This window comes from Haliotis asinina, chromosome 6 (genome assembly GCF_037392515.1).
Source record: "Haliotis asinina isolate JCU_RB_2024 chromosome 6, JCU_Hal_asi_v2, whole genome shotgun sequence".
In the NCBI taxonomy this organism is placed as follows: domain Eukaryota; kingdom Metazoa; phylum Mollusca; class Gastropoda; order Lepetellida; family Haliotidae; genus Haliotis; species Haliotis asinina.
The window spans coordinates 8,224,118-8,236,767 of record NC_090285.1 but is presented as its reverse complement, the minus strand read 5'-3'; the positions used below and the strand labels follow the sequence as shown (position 1 = coordinate 8,236,767).

General features: G+C 44.3%; 2 protein-coding genes across 2 annotated transcripts in view; both read right to left on the bottom strand.

Moving 5' to 3' along the window:
- Positions 1-1,624: 1,624 nt before the first annotated feature.
- Positions 1,625-4,068, bottom strand: LOC137286600 (LIM/homeobox protein Awh-like). The gene has a single exon (XM_067818548.1). It carries the CDS (start codon positions 3,056-3,058, stop codon positions 2,279-2,281), a length of 780 nt encoding a protein of 259 aa, XP_067674649.1. The 5' UTR covers positions 3,059-4,068; the 3' UTR covers positions 1,625-2,278.
- A 3,164-nt stretch (positions 4,069-7,232) lies between these two features.
- LOC137286809 (uncharacterized) overlaps positions 7,233-12,650 on the bottom strand; it is a 51,789-nt gene continuing 46,371 nt past the window's right edge. The window contains exon 2 of the mRNA XM_067818811.1: positions 7,233-7,879. Within this exon, the coding sequence (XP_067674912.1) occupies positions 7,233-7,879 (647 nt within the window). The remainder of the gene's footprint in view (positions 7,880-12,650) is intronic.

Here is a 12,650-nt window from a genome sequence, read left to right as displayed (position 1 = left end):
CAGTATGTGTCAACTAAATCAGCGAGCCTGCCATCCGATCCCGTTGTCCCCATGACGTTATCACCTCCTCTGCATCATTACATTACTTTCTGTAGCATTGTTCCCCGTTTATATCACAACCTTGACGTCGTCAACGTTAGATCGTCATTGTTTCACTCACCGACGACGACATCGACGTCGTCAGTTACCGTGACACCCATGTTGTACCTACGGATAACGCAAACATATGTATATAAACATAGACTAAATTGACAATTTAAAGCAATCGCTCGTCACGCTAAAGATCCTGGTTCAATTGCTTGAGTACAATGCATCCAAATAAAAACTTCTACTGCCCTAATCCCATATTGCATAAGTGATTAGGGGCTGTTCCGGACAATTGCTGTCTTTATGTAGTCTGAAAGAATAGTTTGGGGTTTGTTGCGCACGTCCAGTTGATCCAGTCGGACTGGATTAATGGGGATGATAGAAATGTCCGCAGACGTTTAAAGCTAGTTCACTTTCAGTCGGAATACACTTAGCTGAAACCGTAGTTGTCCCGTAGAGAAGAACTGTGCCCATGTTGTTAGTCCTTTGACCCATGAGAGATACATGCTCTGTTAACGATCATTACATGACCCGTGATGTAAATTTAGTTGTCTTTTTTGTTTAACCCTTCAGTGTACAATAACACTCACGACTGCCGCTACATAATTCACTTATGCCGTGGTTAATAGCATGAGCATTGATGTTGGTAAATATGTCACACAAGTCAGCCGACTGACCCTCCGATCCCCTCATTTGACTGACCACAAACGGGGAGGCGAGGCGGTCTAATGTTTATGCGTACTTTCAAGTTCTATTACCACGTTTCACAAACGGTGGAGCCCATTTCTAGTGTCCCCCGCGATGATATTGCTGGAGCCATACGTATTCGCCAGTGAGAAAGCTTTAATTGTTATTTTTTTTAAAAAAAAACAAAAAGAAAAAAACACTCTAATATGCAAAATAAACTATGTGAGTATCTGTTCGAATAATTATAAAATATGTTGCCTTTTCTCGGGCCGTTAAAACAATAAACCCGTTCATTTCCAACCGTTGTACTTTGCAACATGAAATCATTCTGCCATCTTATCTGATTATTGGATGGCCACAATGACGAACGAAAATGGACAGATGAATTTAGGCACTCTTAGCAGCTTCCCCCCTTCACGTCAATAAGCGACCGAAGCGCTACTGCAGTTTAACACAGACGGTATTTTAGCATTTGAGAGTCTTTGTGAAACGCAACACTTTTCAAACATGTTAAATCCATTCTCACCTGTCATTGTGGCCATCCAATACCCGTCATGCCTGATTCTGAAGGTCAATCTGCCCCGGCAATGTGCATTGTGTTTTTATGCTGTCGACCACTTGTTTCACGTGATATCCAGTTCAGATCGATTCCGTGATGCTGCTGAGAGTTCCTGGCGTATATTGTTGCATACGGCCATTTACGTACGAGAGATGGGCGAGTGCTTAAGATTCATGCATTTGTAGCACTAGACACATCATTTGAAAACAGTTGCACGAACAGAATATAATAATGACATGAAAAGTAACCGTTCATCACCATACACATGGTAAAATGAAAGACAAAATATAATTTTGAAAATAGCTCGTTTTAATAAACATTTCCACAGTGTAAATATAAATTATATAAATTAAAAGTATCACATGAACAAAAACGTATACCCATTTGAAACGAGAGAGCTCGCTACTGGAACTGAGGAAGTGTAAAAACACATGGAATGTCACACAATGTTCACAAACATCGACTGTCGCCGAACACAGCGGCTTTGGTGTGCAAACTAAACATTTTACATACAAATGACAAGATTAGGCTTTTTATGAATGTCTTATATTATTAAAATACTGCTGTATATACATATAAAATAATTCATATCACTAAATGCTGACTTCGTAGGTTTTGATTAGTACATGGCATATGTCTCGTCACATCTCAGTTTTTCACGTAGAGCACCATTCAAACACTGCCAGGTCACCGTGACCTCACACGCGCTTCATCCTAGGATCGTAAAGCGCAGGATACTGCACTCAGCTGGAGGTGAAGATGAAGATGTAGGGCAACTTCTTTGAGTGGATAGAGTTGAACTTTCCGTGTTGAAGATGTTGAGGTACAGCTGGCTGGTATGCATATCAGGGAAACTGTCTGGACAAACTCAACTCTAGCCAGGCAATGGAGGGGAGGGGTGAAGACGGAGGGGGGAGACGCGGGGGTGGAGGTTTGCGTTTCTCCCTAGAGCTCGGCCAGTTTCAGATTATGTTTATACATTGTCTTCTTTTTCTTCGCACGCGCGTTCTGGAACCACACTTGCGTTACTTTCTTGCTAAGCCCAGCCAGTATGGCGATATTCTCCAGTTCCTTTGTGCTGGGGCTGTTGTTTTCCTGGAACAGCTTCGACAGCAGTGCTGTCTGTTCCTCCGTGAATACCGTCCGAGGACGTTTGGACTTGTCGCCGTCTATATCTCCTGGCGAAGACGTTCCGTTGAAAGGAGACGAAACCACCTTTACACCACCCACATTGCCGTTGAACAGCTCTCTGATGTGTGTCTTGCACTTGAGTTTGTTTCCGTGAATTAAGAATTCCTCTCCTGTAGCGAATTGATGTTGACAGAGATCACACGACAGACACTCCATGTGATAAACACATCCATGCGACCGGCGGACCCAGTCATCCGGCATTACTGGTTCATGGCATTTCTCACACGACGCTGCACACTCTCTGACGTAGTCATCACGGCAGTAGACGTCGTCGTTGTCGATGAAACACGACGTCTGCTCTGCTAGTGACGTCAAGCAAACGCAGCACTGGAGACACTGCACGTGCCACGCGTGCCCGCGAACGCGGAGGTAGATATGATCCACAATGTCTCCTCCACAACGAAAGCAGGACAAAGCGTTGCTGCTGGTGTCGGACGTCGACGGGAGGCTGTCCATGCTGTCTTCACGGAAACCGTACTCGCAGTAGCGATTGAAAGGGCTGGGAGTCAACAGTTCTATGTCTGTATCTGACATATTGATTTTGTGAAAATACGTCGGGAACTGTCAAAATACGGAAAGATTCCGGTTGCAAGCTGGTTACCCAACAGAAATGACTGAGAGAAACACTGCCTCAGCCGCTCCCTAAAGTCAGGTCTTTCACACAAGCTCTCAGACTGAAGCTGACAATGGTCTTCTCTCTACTGGCTCGAGCCCTCTCTGGCTTCTATTATCAATACGCTTGGAAAATCTCAATGTTGTTAGCTCGCAGAACACAGTAGGTTCGCAACTCACGTCGCAAGCCCACTACAGATTCCATCCAATCAGCGCCGAGTATCAATTATTCAGTGCGCTGTGATTGGTTGAAAGCGAGAAGAGCGCTGGACACAAAGAACCAGGTGAACCGTGTCCAAGGTCTGATCTAACCCTGCCTTGCTTTGTTCCAGGCCCACTCTCCATACCCCGCTGCCGGCATTACAGCGCGTGCACGATAATGGGCTTCAGCGCCAACGCCAGGTCAGACGCCGATCTCCCCCCCCCCCCCCCTACCCTCACCCCACGTGCACATCGGGGTAAGGGGTCTCTCACACAAGCGGAACTGTCAAAACATGTGCGGACTTTTAAACAAATGCCTGAAATATAAACACAACATTTTCAGCATAGCGTTCTTTGAAGATATGGACTCTTTCAGCGTTAGATTTTCTCGGGAAACATTGTATATATTGCGATACACCGTCGACGCTGTCTGCCTGAAACGGAACGCGTAAATCGATTGCCCGCATCTCAACTAGCAAAGCTGCTTTGTCCCCCTCCCCCTCCCCCTTCTTACTCCATCACATGCCCCTCCCCGCGGGGAACGCATCGATTTTCATCTCCTATCCTCCTTCATCCTTCCCCCAGTACCCCAAGTATCCAGCATATTCCATTCTGAATATTTTATTCGTTCCTACTTTCATTTTCCTTTCTAAAATGAGACGCGCACGAGATAAAAGAGGTCTGGCTTTCCTTTCATGCACAATGTTACTGAATAAATCAAATGCATAATTGATTCATTATGTTGCTGTTATGCAATTATTGAAGGAATTCACTGCCTTGAGTAATTCACCGAGCTCGCTCATTATGACATAATTATATTTGACAGTTTAGATTTGGGTCAATAATCACGGAAAATTAAGACGCAGGCTCATTTCCATGGACTGTTTGACTGACAATCGACATTTGATCATCCCCCGTATTTTGAAATGGAACGAAATCAAAACTCATGTTTATCCTTATTTTGCAGGCAGATACAAACAATACAGTTTACTTTGTTAGTCAACGTTGGTACGTATATCTGTCATAAGAGGACATTCATTCAATCGTTCGTTCGTTCGTTCGTTCGTTCCCCGTCATGACGTACGAATACAATGGATACATGGTTATGATTAATACAACAACACGATACAGGGCGTGACTCAAGTCACGTATACAATGTGTTGTAAAACATTATAATAGACTAACACTTAGTCTCTGAAAATATCGGTTTCGCAAAAACAAATAATTCCTTTTAGATTGAAAAAGAGCTTCGGTGACCTGGCAGATGGGAAATAACACTGCTCAGGGACTGCAAGACTATACCATAAGTGTATTTTTGTGGCCCCAGTCACATATCCACAATAAGCAGTATTTTACTCAAGCTAATACAATGTAAGAACGGTACGTGCTCATTGGACTAACAACTAACCAATGAATACACACCTAGCATGAACTGTCATAAACAACGTGTAAAGGAACAGATGCAATTACGTTGAAATATATACTGAGGTGGGAAAAGGATCACATGAAAGGGCAAGTATTCCTTTATTTTTATTTTTTTTCATGTTTCTCCACAAGCTTCGTGTCGCATAACTTGTGAAGAAACCTGGAAAAAAATAAAGGAGCACTTGGGGCTTTCATGTGATCCCTCATTTCTTTCCCTCGGTATGTATTCCCGTCAGAAGATATATCACTGCACTGTATCCACGACTGTGCCAAATAAACAACATACACACAGTGTCGCAGTATTTTGTGACCAATGGACCTGTACAGGGTGTAACTGTACTTGCGTTTGACCGTTGTCCATAATGTACAGTGATAGTCGATAGTAAGTAAGTAAGTAAGTAAGTAAGTAAGTAAGTAAGTAAGTAAGTAAGTAAGTAAGTAAGTAAGTAAGTAAGTAAGTAAGTAAGTAAGTAAGTAAGTAAGTAAGTAAGTAAGTAAGTACTGAAACTATGTTTCCACGGTCGTAGCAGGAACTGAAGGTGAGGTCCTATCCCTAACACAATGGGGGTGGGCACATTTACGTACACCAGCCATCACCGCTGCTGCACGTTTTGTGGAGTTTGGCAAGATAGTGCGTTTAGTATTATTAGCATTTCTAGGTGGACATCGCTGTCCACTAGTAGTACTAGTCGGCCAAGCGAAGTCATCTTATATCTTGTGATGTGGTGGAAAGCTATAGGTTATCTTCTCATCCTGTTCATTCTCTCCTCTCTTCCTCCTCCTACTCTTTTTTTCTTTTTCGTCCATCTTTCTCGTCCCCCTTCTTCCTTCTCCCTTTCTTCATCTTTACCCCCTTCTGATTTCCCCCTCCCCTCCTCATTGTTCTTCCTTCTTCTTTCTCCCTTCCTTCCTCCTAGTACTCCTCATTCTCATTCTACCCCTCCTTCGTCCATGTCCCCACTATCTTTTTCTGCCTTCCCCTTTTTCTTCTTCTTCTTCTTCACATCTCCTTCATTCTTCTCTACTTCTTTCCTCCCTTCTCTCCTCCTCCTACATCTCCTTCTCTCCCCTCTTTCTCCTCCCTCCCCATCTCTCCTCCTCCTCTGCTGTTCCTCTATTCTTTCTCCTCTCCTCTCTCCTTCTCCTCTCCTTCCCATCCTTCTCCGTCTTCTTTTCCCATTCACTTCTCCGTCTCCTCCGTCCCTCCCTCCTTCCTAACTCCTCCTTCTGCCCCACGTCCTTCTCCTCATTCTTCTCCTCTTCTTCTATTCGGTGTCTTTGTGTTTATGTGTCTGTCTGTGTGTCTGTCTGTGTGTGTGTGTGTATGTGCTTAGAATGATCAGGTTAAATGCGTTAACCACAAGAGGACTGTTTGCACGTATGATAAATACACCTTTACAAGTTCAGTTCCCTTGAAAAGGAATAAATCATTTCCCTCAACGACAGTGCAATCCATTTCATACAAATTCATCATCAGATGCTCACTTCACATCGTCATAGTGAAACAGCACCCGACGGAATAAAAACCCAGTTTGTGTCGAAAGTGTTTTCACCGAATATATACGAGAGAGAGTCGACTTGTTGAGATAGGACTAAAATGTTACTATAGCAACGTAGTTCTGTTTTTCTACAAAATCGTTTCTGGGTTGATGTATTCGGTCATCCCTCTCCCGAATACATCACAGAAATGTCCATGACTTGGACATGCTCCGCATTATAACGAGAAATCTGTTCACACGCATGTTCATATTTGATGTATTGAACACACTGAGTACACTAAGTGCTCCCTGGTGAGGCCTGAAGGGTGGCTAATGCACACGGATGTATGGGCTCTGTAGGAAGGATGCTGTCACATCCCACCTGGTTGCTGCACACGTGTTCATGCATGATGTTAACTGCGTATCCTCTGTGAATAGCATGTTCGTCTAGTTTTGAGGTTTAGAATATACCTGTAATAGGCAAATATTACGGGTGAATTCACATTAATTACTTCCTGGTGAAATGTTTCCGTAATGTGTGCCGTTGTTTCTCACATGATGGATGCTCGGGGGTATTTTGATGTGGTTTTGCTTTAGCCCTTACCCGTCCGCGGGTTTTAGGTGTATAGTTGTATTCAACTATTCGACTAACATTAAGTCTGGAAGTAATAGTACTTTTTAATATATATTACGATACCAAATATACTGGACAAAAGGTTAGGGATATTGGCATTTTATGATTGATAGACCGTTATTTATAATTTCAAAATTTAAATACATCCCTAACTATTTTTGTCCAGTATACAATATGTATATTAATAGAAGCTCTGAAATATTTCCTAATGTCAGACGAGAGCTGAGGCAGTCGAGACCACTCAGTCTATCTAAACTTTAGCAGGACTTACTTTATCATTTAATTTCTAATATCTGGGAGACTTCAGTTGTATGTGCGGTCAGAATTAATCAGTTACCTGAAGATTTACTGAGTGTTGTCAGGGTACCTGCTTGTTTGTGTTCAAGGTTGTCATCACATGTAATTTCGGGCTGTTGAGTGGTGGGAAGGGTGCCTGGACTGTGGGTGGTGGGAAGGGTGTCTGGACTGTGGGTGGTGGGAAGGGTGTCTGGATTGTGGGTGGTGAAAAGGGTGTCTGGACTGTGGGTGGTGGGAAGAGTGTCTGGACGGTGGGTGGTGGGAAGGGTGTCTGGACGGTGAGTGGTGGGAAGGGTGTCTGGACTGTGGGTGGTGGGAAGGGTGTCTGGACTGTGGGTGGTGGGAAGGGTGTCTGGACGGTGGGTGGTGGGAAGGGTGTCTGGGCGGTGAGTGGTGGGAAGGGTGTCTGGACTGTGGGTGGTGGGAAGGGTGTCAGGACGGTGAGTGGTGGGAAGGGTGTGTGGATTGTGGGTGGTGGGAAGGGTGTCTGGACTGTGGGTGGTGGGAAGGGTGTCTGGACGGTGGGTGGTGGGAAGGGTGTCTGGACGGTGGGTGGTGGGAAGGGTGTCTGGACGATGGGTGGTGGGAAGGGTGTCTGGACTGTGGGTGGTGGGAAGGGTGTCTGGACGGTGGGTGGTGGGAAGGGTGTCTGGACGGTGAGTGGTGGGAAGGGTGTCTGGACTGTGGGTGGTGGGAAGGGTGTCTGGACTGTGGGTGAGGTGGGAAGGGTGTCAGGACGGTGAGTGGTGGGAAGGGTGTGTGGATTGTGGGTGGTGGGAAGGGTGTCTGGACTGTGGGTGGTGGGAAGGGTGTCTGGACGGTGGGTGGTGGGAAGGGTGTCTGGACGGTGAGTGGTGGGAAGGGTGTCTGGACGGTGGGTGGTGGGAAGGGTGTCTGGACTGTGGGTGGTGGGAAGGGTGTCTGGACTGTGGGTGAGGTGGGAAGGGTGTCTGGACGGTGAGTGGTGGGAAGGGTGTCTGGATTGTGGGTGGTGGGAAGGGTGTCTGGATTGTGGGTGGCGGGAAGGGTGTCTGGACTGTGGGTTAGGATGGAACGGTGTCCGGACTGTGGATGAGGTGGAAGGGTGTCTGGACTGTGGGTGAGGTGGGAATGGTGTCTGGACCTGTGGGTGATTCGATAGATATGTCGGTTGCGTCTGGGTTATTTCAGTCTGACCCGTGGGTGGTGGTTGGATGACTGTACTGGCTGTCGATGTTGGTAAGTGCTGAGACTGTATAGGGTTGTTTCGGTACCGGGTGTTAATTAATGGACATTACGGAGAACAGGATAATATGGAGTGGGCGACGTGGTGTCATCCACTGTGTTTCCGGGTTGAATCGGACCAGTCCCAGATCTGATAAAAAATCAGGTAACTTCCCACTCGTGGTGTAGTGTATCCGTGTAGTATCCGCATCACTAATTTAAACACATCCACACATAGATGTCACCACACCAACCCTAACGAGAACAGCCATTCTGCGTAACTGTCCCTAAACCTCATCACCTTCTTTCTGCCCGGTCCTTTCTACAATTCTACGGTTCCAAAACACTATATGAAGCGTTTCTAGATGTCCTCAGATTCTGAATATCCCACATAGGGCTACTTTTCCGTTCAAAAGAAATTCCTTGTTTCTATACAAAAATATGCAGAGACCAAGCGTAAGTCTAGAAAACATCTTACTTTAATTTGTACGAATGACACCCCTTTGAAAAAAACGGGTGACAGTATACGCTGTCGTGTCAACATTTGGAAAACAGGATTTAACAAATTGTAAACAAGTTGCCGTACCATCTGTTACACCAGCACACAAAAGGATCCACCTCGTCTACAGCATGTGTCTCCCACTATCGTTGATTAGTTCACTTGCATCTACCTGGTCGGGGACACAGGTGTGATGGAGTCATGGTATTGTATTCACCCAACAAGGTGTAACTGCGTGGGTTTACATATGTTACGTAAGCGCGTAAACTCTGCTGTAGGTGTTCAGATGCACCAAACACATCGGCTTTTATCATTAACCAAACAATGCCCGACCCTCCCGACCCCTGTCTACCCCCCACCCCACCCCTCAACATCTGGCACGCGCGAGTACAATGCAGCTGGACAGCACCCTTCATCTTCCGTGCTAAATTAGAGTGGACACAGCGACAGTGCGCATGCGCTGACCGGACCCATCTGTTATGGCAAGCTCCGCACGCGACCTAACAATGAGAGTTATTGATCGGCCGCCTACCCGGGGTGAATAGCTTTATTCGGCCGTACTGGGCTTGGCTGTCAGAAATGGTTCTCGTGATTGTCAAAAGAGATATCAAACCGCCCATAAAACGTTAGTGTAATAATTACTTTAAAGTAATAAAGAGAAAACATGAGTGAATACGACGAGTAAGATCTTATCGGCCATTATCTGAAATCAAAAGATATTTTTATTTAATTTTCTTTTGTAAGACTATTTTTAACTAGGATTAATTATTTGCCGAATGATTTAGCATGAATACCCAATTTACACTGATTTAATACCGACGTTATCAAATAACTTTGCTGTTAAGATTGAATTAATTAACAAGCTCCATTACCTAAATTGAACGGAAACATTAGGAAATAAACTTAAGAATAAAAACGTTTCAACTGTCCCTATTTACAGCTTTAAAATGACAACAATGAACCTAGGTTAGATTCGTGGGGTGAATCTCGTCACAGATGGCGAATCAGGTTAAGATACATAGGCACTTTTTAAGCTGCATACAATAAGCTTTATGAAAGTGTGCAAACACAGTAACAGGATGCACTGAAATGGAAATGCATAATTGGTCTGTAGAAGTAATTTTCACGTAGAAATCTCCTTTCTGTTGTCGCCCGTGGTGAAAGTGCCGGAGTGTTGCTAAAAGCGGTATAAACTTCAACTCACACACTTACAGTTCATCATCACGACGGCAGACTTTACATATACGTTACTAAGCAACTGTTATCCCAGAGTAGCAGTGATAATCGAGAAAGTGATAAACACCGAAATTTATGTAGCCACTAATTTTATACATCGTCGTGTTTACTAATTAAAACTGACTCACCACTAATTGCGACCAATTAGTCAAATGTCTATGATTACTTTCTAAACCAAAACACATAAGAGTATTATTAAAGATAATAAGTTATTATTAAAAATAAAAGTGATCAATAAGAAAGGTTCCAAATACATGCTTTGAAGAAAACAGTATGAATATTTTATGATTTGTAAGGTTACCGAGACTGGTAACTATGTCATCTGCAATCAACGTATGGCTTTGAATATTTGGTAGGAAATAAGGATACCGTTAACCTGATCGACCAACGACAGCCTTGGTAACTGTGTCAGATGTCAGCAAAATATGGCTTATCTCGGGAAGGCACCATGGCAGTTCACTGCTACATGACAGTCGCATACCATGCGTGTCGCACAATGACACGAAAACACTTTTTGTGAAAGTTATTTAATGACCGTTATTTTTTTCAAGTGGTCTCTTCGAAGGTTTGAATGAGAACAGTGGGTGGGATGCGTATCCCGAGCGACATGGAACAAGGAAATCAATGTTATCAGGCAGAGAAAGGGAAAGAGAGAGTGAGAGAGAAGCGGGATGGAGAGGAGACAGCAAAGTGCTTGTCAGTACACCGGGGTGACCAAGGTCTGGCTGTTCACGACAGAGAAGAGAGTGAGTGACTTACCTTTTTCAGTATAGAGCAGAGATGGGGAGAGAAAGAACTCGGAGTATGGATATAGGTAGAGAGAGAGAGAGAGACAGAGAGAGAGACAGGGACAGAGAGAGAGAGACAGAGACACAGAGGGGGGAGGGCGCGGTATTTATTTAAGACTCAACCGATGCCATACATAATAGAATGCTTTTTTGATTTTATTTATTATGTCGGCCACCTACATGGGTTATGAGACACCTTTCAACTCACACATGGAACGCATTCACACACTTTCCAATCAATATGTAACACCCTGGACCCCTCTCCCCACCCCTACCCCACCCCCAGCACACATACACACCTCTTACACACCCACAGGGAGAGGGAGAAGGAGAAAGGAGACGGGGTAGAGGGGAGACAACAATACCAGGTTTAAGACAAAGGTCGGACTGTTGATGCCAGAGGGATAAGAGAGAGAAGTATTGTACAAAGAGGACAGGGGGAGGAGGTTGGAACTAGAGCTCGGAATTATAATCAATTTTAGGGGGACAAATCTCTCGAAAGAGGGTGATTTTGAAAGAGAAAGGATATGACGATGGAAAGGTGACACTGAAAACCAAACGATAAAGGCAGAGAAAGTAGGAGAGAAAGAGAGAGGGGTAGGACGGGGAAGAGGCTGAAGACATGGCCGAAAAAATCTGCACCTGGGGAAGGGAGGATAGAAGTAATGAGACGAGTGAAAGAAAGAATACAAACAAGTGAGAAAACATGGTAGCGACAAAGAACTCTAGGGTTAGGATAATGGTCTGGTTTGGGGGTAAAACAGAAAAAGGAGGGGATTCAGGAGAAGAGTGGGATTGAGACACTCCGAGCAACAAAGAAACATTAAAACATCATAACATCGGATAAAGACAAGATAGCATCTGTTGCAGATATATATCTCCCCCAAGAGAGAAGATATATGTCAGTCATTTTGTGTAATAGGAATCACTATTTTGAAATGTAATGGATCATCATTTCAATATCACTTTTTGTCATTAACAGTTAAAACTATTGTGACAGCGACTGTTGCACTTCAGCTTGACTCTGAAGCATTTACACCTGTTTGACATTTGCTGTGTCCAGTACAGCCAGACCTCACCAACCCCTGTCCACCACGTATAGATGAAATGAAATTTCATGAAATGACTGAAATGTATGGATTGTTAGTACACAAGATGACGCGAAATAGCTGACCCTCTTTGCCATTTCTCAAAAGGACTGAAATTTTTAGCCACGTCACGAAATGAGTGATTTCGCAGCCTGACTGTCACATATATTTGAAGCTGTAAGATCTGAAAAAATGAAATTAAAAAAATGATGAAAATATTATTTATTTTCCACGCATGAATCTGTGAAAGTGAAGATCAATTAGACGCCAAATTCACTGCCGGACAACGCAACACACATATGCACTCACGCACACGCACACGCACACGCACACGCACACGCACACGCACACGCACACGCACACCCAGAGGAGAGACAAATGACATCGATATGTCATCCTTTTTGAAAGGCATCATCGGCAAGCTTCCGTGATTCACACACTTATGATACATACCCTCATATCACATCGATAACTGGTATTAACACGGGACATAGATAAGGTGTCTCGCCAGTGATATCATGACTGCATGTCGAGACTGGCACAGCGAATCAATGTAAGTCCTAAACAGACGTTTACACCCTGGTCATATTAACACCCTGCTTATAATAACACCCTGGTTATAATGCCATGGGTTTTCCAGAACGGATTTCCACGCGACGGCATTA